Raw genomic sequence first — 12767 nt, 5'->3', positions numbered from 1 at the left:
AGATCGTTACAAAACACCCTCCAAATACTCGCTTGTTTATCGGATGATGAGTGATCACTTCAGACATCTGTCCCGGCAGCACAACCCGCCCCTGGCCGATGGAACCGGGCCTGTTGATGAGGGCGATAAGCAGACAGGATAAAGCCCGACATTTACACTTTGTTGAGCTAATTTACCTTTCCTTTTTAATGCTGCTCCTGACAAAAGCAAAATCAAGAATCCACTGAAAGAGCAATGGGACTCACAGGTATCTTCAATACCCTGTTATAAGCTGTGAAGTGTATTTGTCTTCAACTGTAAGAAACTATCTAGCTGACTTACAGGACAGGGGTTTTCAGGCATTTGCTCCTCACAACAGGAGCTGTGGAAATAGCTCTCTAACGCACACGCGGGGGCACCTCCGAGTTATTTCCACGCCCAGTTTTGTGGATTCAGGAACGCGGAGAATGTGGGTTATGCTGCCCTCCTTGCTGCAGGTACATATCAACACTTCCCTCGGTACTGGAGGTGGAGACACTCCATGGATTTAGCTCTGTTCCACAACACCGCCGTGCCCACACCATGCAGAGCACAGCCTGCAGGACATCCCTGGGTGCAGATATGCCACACAACGCTTATGCAACGCCTCAGCTTTCCCTTTAGAACCATTACCCTCTTACTTTCCTTTTCAAATGCAAATAGAGCCTGTCTAGCCTTTCTTTTGTACTGTATTTTCCTTCTTTTCTTCTCTTCTGCCCATGACCCCGGACAGCGCAGCTGACTGATGGTACCCTCTGCCCCATCAGCTTTGGCAGGGAAACACTCCAAGGAGTCAGCAGCTCAAACTGCCCTCCCCGCATTGCCCCCAGCAAGGGCTGGGTAAAAATAAAACAATGAACAGCCCCGTGCCGCGTTCAGGAAGACTCAGGAGCTCAAAACTCCCAAGGCAAAAGAAATGAGCTCAAAACTCCCCAGGCAAAAACTCTGACGTACCCATCAGTTCACAGTGATCATCTTCCAGAGGTGTTTCCTTCGTCATTTATTTCCCTAATACGTACTTAAGTGGCAGTTTTGCACTCTTTGTGATTCATTTTGACACTTCCTAAACGGGTGTTACAACTCCTCGGTGCATTCAAGGGGGAAGGACCTAGGCCAGCCAATGAACTCCTTACCAATTTGACAGTGCAGGTAAACACAGTTTTTCCCTGGCAGAGATGCAGTCATATTTTTTGCTCACTTTCGAAAGTGATTTTGGACCATTTCATTGCTCATAAGAAACTTCAGAGTGAAAGATTTCCTTTCCTTTCTGAGCAACCCTTAGTGGTTGTCTGCAATTAAAGAGGTCTGAGTTGATCATCCCCTAGCAGATTCAGAGATTTATTCAAAAGGGAGCTCTGTGACTGAGCCATCTTCTGTTAATAGGGCACACTAGGAAATATTTTACAGTCTAGATCAGCTCACTGCTCAACAGTTTTACAGATGCAATTTCTTCCTCCTGAGATCTTTGCTTTTACAGTAACTGTACAGGCAGACTTAAATCATTAACTCCTTTCTGCTTTTTATATATATTTATAGATCAAAGCTATACATCGAGCTAAATTTTTTTTCTGTAGAAATTATCCAGAAGTCGTGTGCAGCCTTGCATAACCACACTGCTCCATAAAAAACATCAGTTCAATAGCACTAAGAAAAAGCAGAATCAGCTATTACAGATACTGGTAAAGGAAAATGAGTCCCTGGAAAGGAAAGGAAGCCTACAAATGTCTAGATGGCACAGAAATACTGGAAATTGATTAATCTGTCTCAACCAGAATGGGGGGTCACCAAATCAGCAGACACCAAGTTTAAGAAAAGAGAGGCTCACAAAGCAAGTGATAACTCATGGTAATTCCTTTCCAACCAAGTTTACATGGATTCTGGAAACAACTGTCCAAGCATGTGGATAAAAAGAGAGCTTTGAGCACCACCATACAGAGAAGTGACACCACAGTCAGGAGAGCCCCAAGCACAACACAACACACCTGGAAAAGATTGTTGCATCACCACATTTGAACACTTGTAGAGATAATAAATGGAATAAATGCACAAAAGTTCAAAGATTTTTCTCCTCTTTATTTAAACACAAATACATTTACAGCATGCAGGTAAGTTAAAACTATATGGCGTCTTCCCCAAACCAATTGTTTTAATGCATCTTAAGTGTACTGAAGTTAAATCAGATTCCACAGGTAGACTTGTCCTCATGTCAAATTTAGAGTTACACACAGTAGTGAGTCAGCATTTAAGTTATGTAAATAATTTAGTTGTTCACCAGAAATAAATATTATTTCACCAAGTTCCTATCCTAAACCATCTTTTAAAAATATGATCTAGAGGAACATAAAAATAAGAACCACTCAAAAACTGCAAGTCGAAATAGCAGTGTTGAACATTCCCTGTATAGATTGAATACTTTCATTTACAAAATACAGTAATTGTCCTGTCTGGCTGACCTATGACAGCCAAACCAGAAAGCACAGAACGTTGTGTGTTTTTTTCATTTTTTACATTTTAAGAGGCAGTTCTTGGTAAACTTCATAAAAGGTTTAAAATAAAAAAAAAAGTTTAAATATAAAAAGGTGATGTACACTGAGCTACACACTAGTTCCTATTTAATCTAATTTTTTAAACACAGCAATTTTCAGCACCAAAACCCATGACAATTACCTACAGGAATGAAACCCCCATTCACAGGCATGAGAAAAAATCCTGCTTCATTTGAGTGTGTTGTTTTGTTTTTATGATTGCACATTGACAAATGAAGGCCTGAAAACCTGTAGTTAACATTGAGAAAGATGATGGACAGTGCTGATTCCATGATGAGAAATTTAATTCAAAATAATGTTGTTTCTTTATTTTTTCCCTCATTATGCTGCCTTCAACTGTGCTCTAAAACAACTACAAGTTTGGAGTGTTCGGTGGCTTTAGTGAAGAAAACTGTCTTAAAAGCTGAGAACTCCAAAATAGTGGGATTTCCAACTGATACACTCAACCTTTAAAAATCAAACTACTAAAAATTCAGACTACTGTAGATATAGAAAAAAAGTGGTTCAAAGTCTAAAATTTGACTATACTCCATCATAATATAAATATTTTGCCTATTTTAAAATATAAAAATTGAAAGTGATTTGCTGTCTGAACAGTCACAGAGTTTCTACTGTTTCCACAGTAACTGAATACCCAGCAAAAAACTCAAGCCAGAACAAAAAGTTTTATCAACCAGGTCTGAAACTCATTGAATTCTTCCAGCAACACTAAGTTTCTTCTTTCTTAAAGACCTGGTAACTAGCTAGTTTCTATACAGAAGAAGGCTGTCCTAAAAATTATAGTGGCTAAACCCTATGAATAAGTTAAGTAAATTATACTATAAAACTTTAAACCCTGGATTGTGAGAGTGAGAGTACCAGAGCTCAAAACAAACAAACAAAACAAAACAGAAAAATCAAAACCCCACGTTTTGTTTTGTTAGCCACTTTACAGGACTTTATTGGAAAGAGAAGAAAAAATATTCAACAACTACTACTTTGGACATTTCATATACCTACTTACAAATGAATTACAAATACAATTCAGGGTAGCACTTTATTTTATTGTTATTTTAAACACATGCCTCTGGCATTTCTGGATACATCAGTTTTAAAAAGTTGTGTCCTTTATTTATGTATCTGAATTCATTGGCCTGTTGCTGAAAAAGGCTTTTTAAATTGAAAATTAAAATTTTAGTCAAAAATTCCAGGACTGTATGTAGTGGAATATAAAGTTACAGTTTAGATTGCCTTCATTTCACTATTACAAAATAGTGAAAGTGAACCGTCACAGATACAGACAAATGGACAGACAGGCCCATCAGAATGAAGCAGAATGTTTTCACTCCACCAGACCGTACTGTGTGCAGAACCAGGAACAGGACAGATGGGATAATCCATTGCCAAAGTCTTTGTTGTAAACTCAGGTTTGCTCTTATTTCTGTACAGTATTTAACTCTAAGTCACCCTGTGGCCAGGCACTGGCTGAGGTAACAGTTACAGAGCCCTGTTCTCGCCCAACTCTTTAGGTCGGCGGTGCCTCGAGGCAGCCGTGTCAGCACTTCAGGATCCTCACACTGTCCAAACACAGCTCCAACGCTCAATGCAGCATTCCAAAAGAACACTGTAATGCAGAGTGCCGCCCTAATTCAGTGGGACATGTAGTGTTATGTGAAGTGGTAAAAATGAAAGTATACTTAAACACTGCTGCACATTCTCTAAGACAATAAGATGTACACAAATTAAGCTAGAAAATTCAAACTAAGATTTTTGTCAACGTACATTCAGCTTGGCACAGTGCAGACTAAATTTAAGACATGAAAGACAAACTGTGTAATAAGCAGAGCTACACTTTAAGTAACATGTCATTTTTCAAGACGCCAAAATTGCACTCTAGTTGGTTTTTTTTGGGAATCAGTTAGCAGAATTTGTAGAAGGGGGAAGAGCTGTACAGGCCAGGTATAATTTATACAATTTTCAAAAAATAATCCTACAGTCCCCAAAAGGAGAGATTATTGTCATGGAATGACTCCCTCTACACAATATCCAATCCTCCTCATGCTGCATTTACTTTTCAGCAACTGTAAATGAAAAAAAGAAAAAAATCACAGCGTTAAGACAAAAAAGCAAAGTTATTTGCATTTACAGTAGACCATATCACTATTTACATGGCCTTTAAGAGCCCAGTTCTTAAACCACTCAGATAAGTGCTAATAAAAAAACCACTTTAAAATAGGAAATCACACAGCACACAAAGCATTTAAGCAATGCTGTCTGCTACCAACGATTTTTCAGCACCACAAACTGACTAGGTATGCAATTTGGATTGCAATAATGGAGTAAACATTACAGACAGAAACCACTTAGAGCCCAGCTCCACTTCCCACGACTGTTGCTGCTATTCCTGGGTAGTGGCAACTCCTTGGTCATTCAAGGCAAATGTTATTCAAGGCTGAAGCACCCATCAGTTTAACCTCTAATTCACTAAGAGACATTTCTGAACAGAACCAGGTACCTTGACTAGTACTACAGCCCAGTTTTCTCTGAATTGGAGAGAAAGCTTGGAAAAGTCAATCAGCTAATGAAAACAAACAAACAGAAACAAGATTGACATAAGCTGTTCTGGAGCCCTTCAGAAGAGGAGCACCCAGATTTCAAGCACCTCAGCCCATTTTAGATGTATTTCAAACTGAAGATGCAGATAAGTAACTAAGGGAATGTCTACAAGACATTTATAGACACATTCAAAAGTAAAGATGACAACAGGGAATATAAAGTATAGCATTACTGTTAGGTGAACAATAGACAACCAACTATGAAGCAGATATTAATTAAGAAGAGAGATGATTCAGTAAAGCAACTTAAACATATTAAATACCATGCAACATGTAATTACTTTGGAGATTAGAGAAAATAAATAACATGAAAAATATAGTAAATTTTGTTTCACCACCAAATGTTTTCCAGAAGAAAACCATATTTAAAAAGATACTAGCAAGCCAAAAGAATTGAAAATATCCAATCCTTTCTCAAACAGTGGCTACTGTCTTTGACTGGTAACCATCTCCAACAGATTGTTTCCATATTTTGTTCTACTCCTGCAGAACACCATCAGAATGACCATTTTACAGCAAACACACTTAAGAAGAAAAGCAGCAGCATCTTTAGTCAGGTGTACATTATACCATCCCACTGGCTCTAAAATTCTGTAAAAAGGAGACTGACTATTAATCTGACTATTTGAGTGGCTTTATGCCACAGAATGAACTGTAATAAACCTAACACAAAGTAGTCTGATCACACATTTTAAAAAAAGCAACAAGACAAACTTACACTTTGTCTTGCCGTCCGCCTCCGCGCAGCACAACTGGCTGGCTGTTCTGAGTGAACGCACCTCCACCGCGAATTGCACTTGGATGAGTTGGAGAAGCCGCTGGATGCTGGCCAGGGCGGATAGGCTTAGCTGCACGACAAGAAATGGGACTTACAAATGTACACACAACAATACCTTGGATTATTCAAATTTACTGATATCATTAGCCAAATGCCATAGTCACAACTGAATGCACTTGGAATAAGAAAACGAGTTTAGAGGATGGCATTGTGAGAACGTAACAGATTAGTGTCAACTACAACAAACCCTGGAGAATAGACAAGGCTTTGCTTTTATTGTTCCCTGTTAAAGTTGCAAAGCTTCTGATAAGGATTATCTTCACAAGAATTATCTGTGCCACCTAATGCATTACCTTCTATGAATCCTTTTTTTTGGCAATAAGAACTCAAATAAGACACAACACTAAGACAGCTTCCTGAGAGTTATGTATCAGTAAGGAATCGTACTTGCTGTCCTTCCCACATCTACTTATTGATAAAGTCAATAGTTTCTGTCTCTGCAGGTGGTTCTGTGTACCAATACTCCACAGATAACACTGAAGACATGACTAGTTCATCTAGACATTTAATGACGAGAGGCTGTGTACCTCAGGTGAGCTCACCAGAGAATTGTTGTTTTCTTGGAGACCATTTGAGAGAAAATTAAGACACAAAAGCACGTGTCTGCAAGCTGTCACTTCATGTGACCAAAAATTTTTAACTATTTTGCAACAGCTCTTTGCAGACCTGCAGAATATGAGTAAAATTTAACTGCAACATTCATTTTAGTGACATTAACAATTAAGAGAAGTGTATTGCTGACTGAAGTGCTTCAGTTCTACAGCTGTAGTGTAATGTGCACAGTTAAGTTCTCCACAGGTCACACACTTTCTCCATCCTCAGCACTTGGCAGAGTAATGGCAGGTGGAAGAGCAAAGGAATATGACTATTCTGCCTCCACCCTCCCACCCATTTTTCTGTTATTTTCCCCTAGAGAGGGCTGTGGATACTCTACATTTTGGAACAAAGAACTGAAAAGGTAATTAAGGATCTTTGGATATTGTGGGTTTCTGTCTGCTCCTCCGCCCCTTAAGATCAGGTCACTTTTGTTGATATTGTTGTTGAAGGTGATGGCTTAATCTTTCTTGTTTTCTTGAAATACCTATTTAGTCTTAGAAATTGGAATGGAATTGGAATCATCTAAGAGATTAAGACTCACATGCAGTGTACTGTTTCCTCCGGGAAATATAACATATTCAGGCTAGAAATCTAGGTTGGTAAGCCTTTTCCAAAGCCAAATAAAATAAATAAAAAGGCAAACAACCATAAAGTACCCCCTCCACACACAGTCTGTTAACCAAAATATAACTCACAGTGGAAAATAGATCACATTGATATGTGCAGTTTCAATGAGGGCTGAAAGATCACATAAACAAAAACAAAACAAAAAAAAGGTAGGAGAGATGAAGCTTTAGGGTAGGGGATTCTTCACTCACCAATTTGTGCCGAATGTCCTCTTCTGGCCATATTCTTGGATCTTACAGCTTCCTTTATACGATCTACTTCTTGCTGGTAGCGCTTGCGATCACGAGAAGCGTTCTCTTTGGCCTCCTTCAGGGCAGACTCCAAAGCTTTAACCCTTTCAGCCGTAGCTCTGAGTCGCTTCTCCAGTTTAGGAAGTTCGCAGCGCAGATCAGCATTATCACGTACCAGCTACAAAACCAGAAGTGTTTATTTTTGTGCAATCTCCCTTCACAGGGAGAGCTAACCAAATACCCTCCTCACCCCTAAAGAGGCAAAGCAGTAGGCTTACTATATTAACTTTGTTTAAGCTTTTAGTAAATCTGTGAATGTCAGTGGCATTGAGACTGTCATTTGCAAAATCAGTTACTGTGGAAGAACCTGCTACCCACAGAGACACCTCTTACATCTGAGACAGGCAAGCAGCCCTCAGACTCATATATGCAATCTAAACACAAACCTGGATCCCCTTCTGTTTAAATGCAGCTATTTTATTATACACCCACATGTACTTAAAACAGCTAATTAATTTATGTTACAAAATAATAGACTGAAGTTTTCCTGTATCAAGAGACACACTTAAGATGTAGAAGTATTTACCTATTTTATGACCAATAGACAGTTGCTTCTGTAATAATGGATCTGGAGTAGTTTCATTAAAATTTGAAATGAAGTCTCACTGTACCTGCTTGTGAACCTTTGTAAGCTGTTCAAGATTATTCTCAAGGAAGGAAATCTTCTGTTTCTGTGCAGCACTGCCTCCTGTATCATCTGAGTCGATCTCAGCACTCTGCAGGGGGAGGGAGACAGGAGGCTGAGAACAAATCTGAATTTCCATAGCCATAAAAATTAAACCAAATAAACATCAGCTCCTAACTTAGTTCTAAACTGAAATTCATGCAGCATTCCCAGAAACAACAAGTTTAGCTACAGCACCACATTACCTTTTTCACTCTAGTAGCCAGATCTTGAACAAACAGCTTCCGAAGATTGTGAAGAGTCTGAAGTTCTTTTGCCTACAATATAAAGGACAAGAAATTAACACAACCCAAACAAACTCTGAAACAACAACAAAAAAAAAGACAAATATTGACATTTGCTTTGGAATATATTCTGACTACTTACCACAGTCTCTTCCAAACCCTTTAAATCTTGCCTCGCTTGTTCCCGTCTGTCCTGCATAACCCTAAAAGAGAATAAATTGTTCCTGAAATATCCTAGAAAAATCAGAAATTTTCTTTCAGAGGACTAGAGTAATTAACACTCTATGGTACAAATGAAAAAAGTATTTTGGCTGAAGTCTTAAATTAAAGATGGAACCAACAGATGACACTCAGAAATCTGTATGGCATGGGGGTGGTGGGATTGGGGGAGTTGTAAAAGGAAAAGAGGGATGTACTTCTAATATGGAATACAAACAAGTATATTCAGATGCATAAATTGTAAAAGTTTCTAGAATAGTAAAAGACAAGACTCTTAGAGTCCACTTTGGAGTGAATATTTGGGGAGATCTTATTCTACAAATGTTCTTAGCTGTGACCAGCTGAGATAAGGATCATGTGCCAGATTAAAAATTTTCTCTTTGTTTTCTTTAACACCTCACTCTCAACACATTGGCAAAACCAGCATCATAAACAACAATGTCAGAGTACAGGAATAGAACCTGATGATTATCTGTATACAGAGCTGCTGTCTTGCTAGTTACTGTGAAAGCATTTTCTGCACAGGAAATGTTCTTTCTCAGAACTGTAAGTCAGTGCAGTTACCAAGATGAAAGAATACAGTAAAGGAATGTGGATGTTTCTTTTTATGATCTGAGATTAGAATATAAAGTGAAAAAAATGAAGCATTCCTGTTAAGTAGTTAAAAAAACTTCTTTTCCTCTTGGAATTTCTCCTCACTCAGTCAGTTTCACTACTAGCTCACAGTTAAATGACCAAACATTTGATCTAATAAATTTGTTCTAATATTCTAAATAATGCCAATATCCTATCAATTTTCCAGGATAAATAGTTCCAGGCATCTCCTATAACTTCAAATGGAAAAAATTAAAGTGAATAATCTGCTTTGTTCCTGGTCTGTCATTTGCCATGCACATTTATGATATTCAGTGGAAAACAACTGGATTCAAAAAGTCTGGGGGAGGACACAGAATACAATTTTTAGAACTTCTTTGGAAATCTTTTGAAGAGGAATGTTCCTATACAGCAGGTGCTTTAAAGTGGTCAGTACTAGATGTAGCTGAGCCTACAAACTGAAATGGAAAGCAGTAATGTGGTATGTATAGCAAATCTTACAAGAAAACCTATTGTAGTTAATGTAAGTTTTGTAATAATTGTGGCAGATAGATAAATCAAAATAAGATGGAATCACAAGATCCGAGTACTGTTAAAATTTTAGTCAATTAAACAGGACAAACAAACAAAAAGGTAAAAAAAAAAAAGGCAAGCATTGCTTCTTGGTGATCAGCACAGATGAGTCAGGTCCCTCTGATTACTTCAAATACCATGATAAAAACCCCTGTGTGTTTTAAACTTAGCCAAAAAGAACTTTTCAAAGAGTACTTTTAAGAATAATGTATTTTTAGCTTCTGTAAAGATAAGTTTGTATGCACCAGGAAGGGGTTACAACTGATACACTTAGAAAGATTTCCAGGAGTTTAAGGTCAGATTTCTAGAAGCTGAGAACTCTTTTCAAGTTTGACTGGATAGTACCTGCAAGTAGAATGTAATTCCACTTTTCCACTAACTTTCGAGTCTCTAATTCACTAACACATTGTATTTAGTTAATCAATGAAGCATGCAACTGTTTAATTTTAAGAATAAACCAATTAGAGCCACCTAACAAGTTAAATCACCTAAGAACCATAAAAAGATTAAGGGAACAGAAGAACCACAAAAAGAGTAAGGGGAATTGTTAGAAGACTCTTGCAGTCTTACAGAATGCAATACTTAGCTGCAAACTGGAAAGCTAATTCAATCCATAGCATAACAACAACCAAAAATAACCAGTTGTGGCCTTCATATCTTTCATAGTTTTACTTCCTGTTTTAAGTATTCACGCAGTGCAAAGGTTTCAAAAAAGGTTCAAGAAGGCCTCCTTAACAAGCATGCTATAACTAGTGACATGCTCTATAACTAGTGACCTAATATGATGCACTGCATCCTATTAGGCCACTAGTTATAGAGCAAGTGTCCCCACACACATTTGTTTCATGCATCACTTTTATTATCACTCACGTAAGCTCATGAAGTTTTCTGCTTTTCTCCTGATCAGTCGCCTTCAGCTTCTCATGCTCAACTCTCAGACGTTCCTGTTCAAGCATCATCTTCTGGTTTTGGCTGAACACAAAGTAAATATTTTATCAGCTGAAATCTTAGCCCATTCAGTAACAAAATGGAAGACAGGAGGACAGTTCTGGAGGAAACTCTCACCACTTCCTCCCACTGTAATCTGCTTCTGTACTTGCCCAGTCCAGAGACATTTGGCACCACTAAAATAAAGACAAGTACTTACTCTTGAAGCTCAGTGATGAGCTTCTCCTTTGCATCAACTTCATCTCTCAGGCTACTGATTTGTTTCTGATGTGTCTCACGATGGCTCTGAATTTGCTGCTCCACAGCTTGCTATTAGAAAAACCAGAACATTTTAAATGCTCTGAGTTACCACCAGGCTTCACTCTGGGATGACTTGGGTTGTTGGGGTTTTCTTCTTTTTTAAGAAATGAAATTGACTTACCTTGACTTCATTTGCAGTTTGAACCTTATTTAAGTGCTCTTTCTCCATTTCATGGACCTTTTCTAGAAGGGATAGAGAACAAAAAAACCATTCAGCCAGGTATCTACGCAATCAAATGGATGATGGCATTGACATCCCTTCCCTTGCCAACACCATACAATTTGGAAAAAGTCCCCTCCCACCACAAAAATTAATTAAATTAGTAACACCTTTAATCCTATCAATAACAGTTCTTTCAAGCAGCAAACATGTTTTACCATGGATTAATGCTACATGTTTAGTAGCAAAAAGCCTTTCTATAGCTCTACCTTTCAACCTAAACAGAACAGAGCAATTCCCACTTTATATTTATCACTATATTGTTAAAATGGTGGTGGTGGGTGGGGTGTAGGGAGGCAAGTCCTACCCTGTGCTCGGAGTTGAACTAATTCTTCATTAAGGGAATCCACAGATTCTTCCAGCTGCCTCTTTTTCTGTTCCACATTCTGAAGATATTCAGTCAGTGACTTGATCTTGGCTTCATGCTTGTGGAATGAAAAGATTCATTTGCTTTGGAACTGGGTACTATGGAATTACATCTGCATAAACAGTTCATACTTATTTTTTACACAACAAGTAATCTCATCTCAAAACAAAAATGGCACCAGCTAGACTCTTAAAAGAATATGACTACTCAAGTAGATCTGTAATGCAGCCTTTAAGACAATGTCTTTATTCTGGGTTGGAATGAAATACATTTTTGGCTGGGAGATGTTTTGAATGTTAAATACTAGCAGAGGCAAGAGAGGGCCACTGTATTTAGAAAATTGCCCTGAAATGTGCATCTCCTGATTTTAAAAGAGATGATTATCTGTATGAAAAACAATATACAGAAATATTAAACTGCATGTCTAGATTACAGTTTTCAGAAGTGTTAGAATTCACATCACTTATCTTTTCTAACAATCACATTAAAAGGACCTTTCTCACATTAGAAATAAATTTAATCTGCTATACAAACCTCTTGGAATTTTACTCTGCTATTACCTCTCCCACTTCCAGCCTGGAGCATTAGCAGGCAGAGTGCCCACTAGCCACTGCTTCTGTAAGACTTGTATTTGTAAAGAATCCTGTGATAGAGAACACAGAGGCTCTAGTATTTAATACAAGTGCTACAAAAGCATTAGCAGGCTACAGATAAATTGCAGGAATTCTGACTTCCTGCCATGCAGAATTACTTAGAAGCATCCAATCTGATGACAGTACTAAGGAAACAGCTGAGTCTTATGGCTGTTCACTCACAGTGTGCTTTGTTAGGTGCCAAAAAACCCCTGCAACTTTTTTTTTCTCCTAATAGGTTAATGAATTTAATTTATAAAGAACACTGCACTGTAGAGAAATATTTACCTGTGAGATCCGGAGCTGGCAGGCAGCCAACTCCTTTTCATTTTCTTCCATTTTCTTATTGCTTTCAGCTTGTGTGCCTTCTAACTGTTTGCAACGTTTCACCATTGTTTTCACTTCTGATTTCATTTTGCTAATGTACAGCCTTGCAACTGTGAATTCCTCATCTATCATGCCAGTTCCCTCAGGCTGCTGAAAAGGGTGGAATAG

At 38.2% G+C, this 12767-nt stretch overlaps 1 protein-coding gene across 2 annotated transcripts in view; it reads right to left on the bottom strand.

The window, feature by feature from the left end:
• Positions 1-2070: 2070 nt before the first annotated feature.
• KIF5B (kinesin family member 5B) overlaps positions 2071-12767 on the bottom strand; it is a 32917-nt gene continuing 22220 nt past the window's right edge. Inside the window, exons 16-26 of one of the 2 annotated variants that reach the window (XM_066551727.1) lie at positions 12561-12746; positions 11581-11698; positions 11175-11236; positions 10953-11062; positions 10676-10777; positions 8562-8622; positions 8381-8452; positions 8122-8226; positions 7412-7628; positions 5877-6006; positions 2071-4624 (exon numbers count right to left, since the gene is read on the bottom strand). In XM_066551727.1, the coding sequence (XP_066407824.1) occupies positions 4618-4624; positions 5877-6006; positions 7412-7628; positions 8122-8226; positions 8381-8452; positions 8562-8622; positions 10676-10777; positions 10953-11062; positions 11175-11236; positions 11581-11698; positions 12561-12746 (1170 nt within the window). In that variant the 3' untranslated portion in view covers positions 2071-4617. Of the gene's footprint in view, positions 4625-5876; positions 6007-7411; positions 7629-8121; positions 8227-8380; positions 8453-8561; positions 8623-10675; positions 10778-10952; positions 11063-11174; positions 11237-11580; positions 11699-12560; positions 12750-12767 lie in introns of both variants that reach the window. The other variant, XM_066551717.1, reaches the window with a different exon arrangement.

Source organism: Molothrus aeneus, chromosome 1 (genome assembly GCF_037042795.1).
Source record: "Molothrus aeneus isolate 106 chromosome 1, BPBGC_Maene_1.0, whole genome shotgun sequence".
Lineage (NCBI taxonomy): Eukaryota > Metazoa > Chordata > Aves > Passeriformes > Icteridae > Molothrus > Molothrus aeneus.
This window is presented reverse-complemented; position numbering and strand designations above follow the sequence as displayed.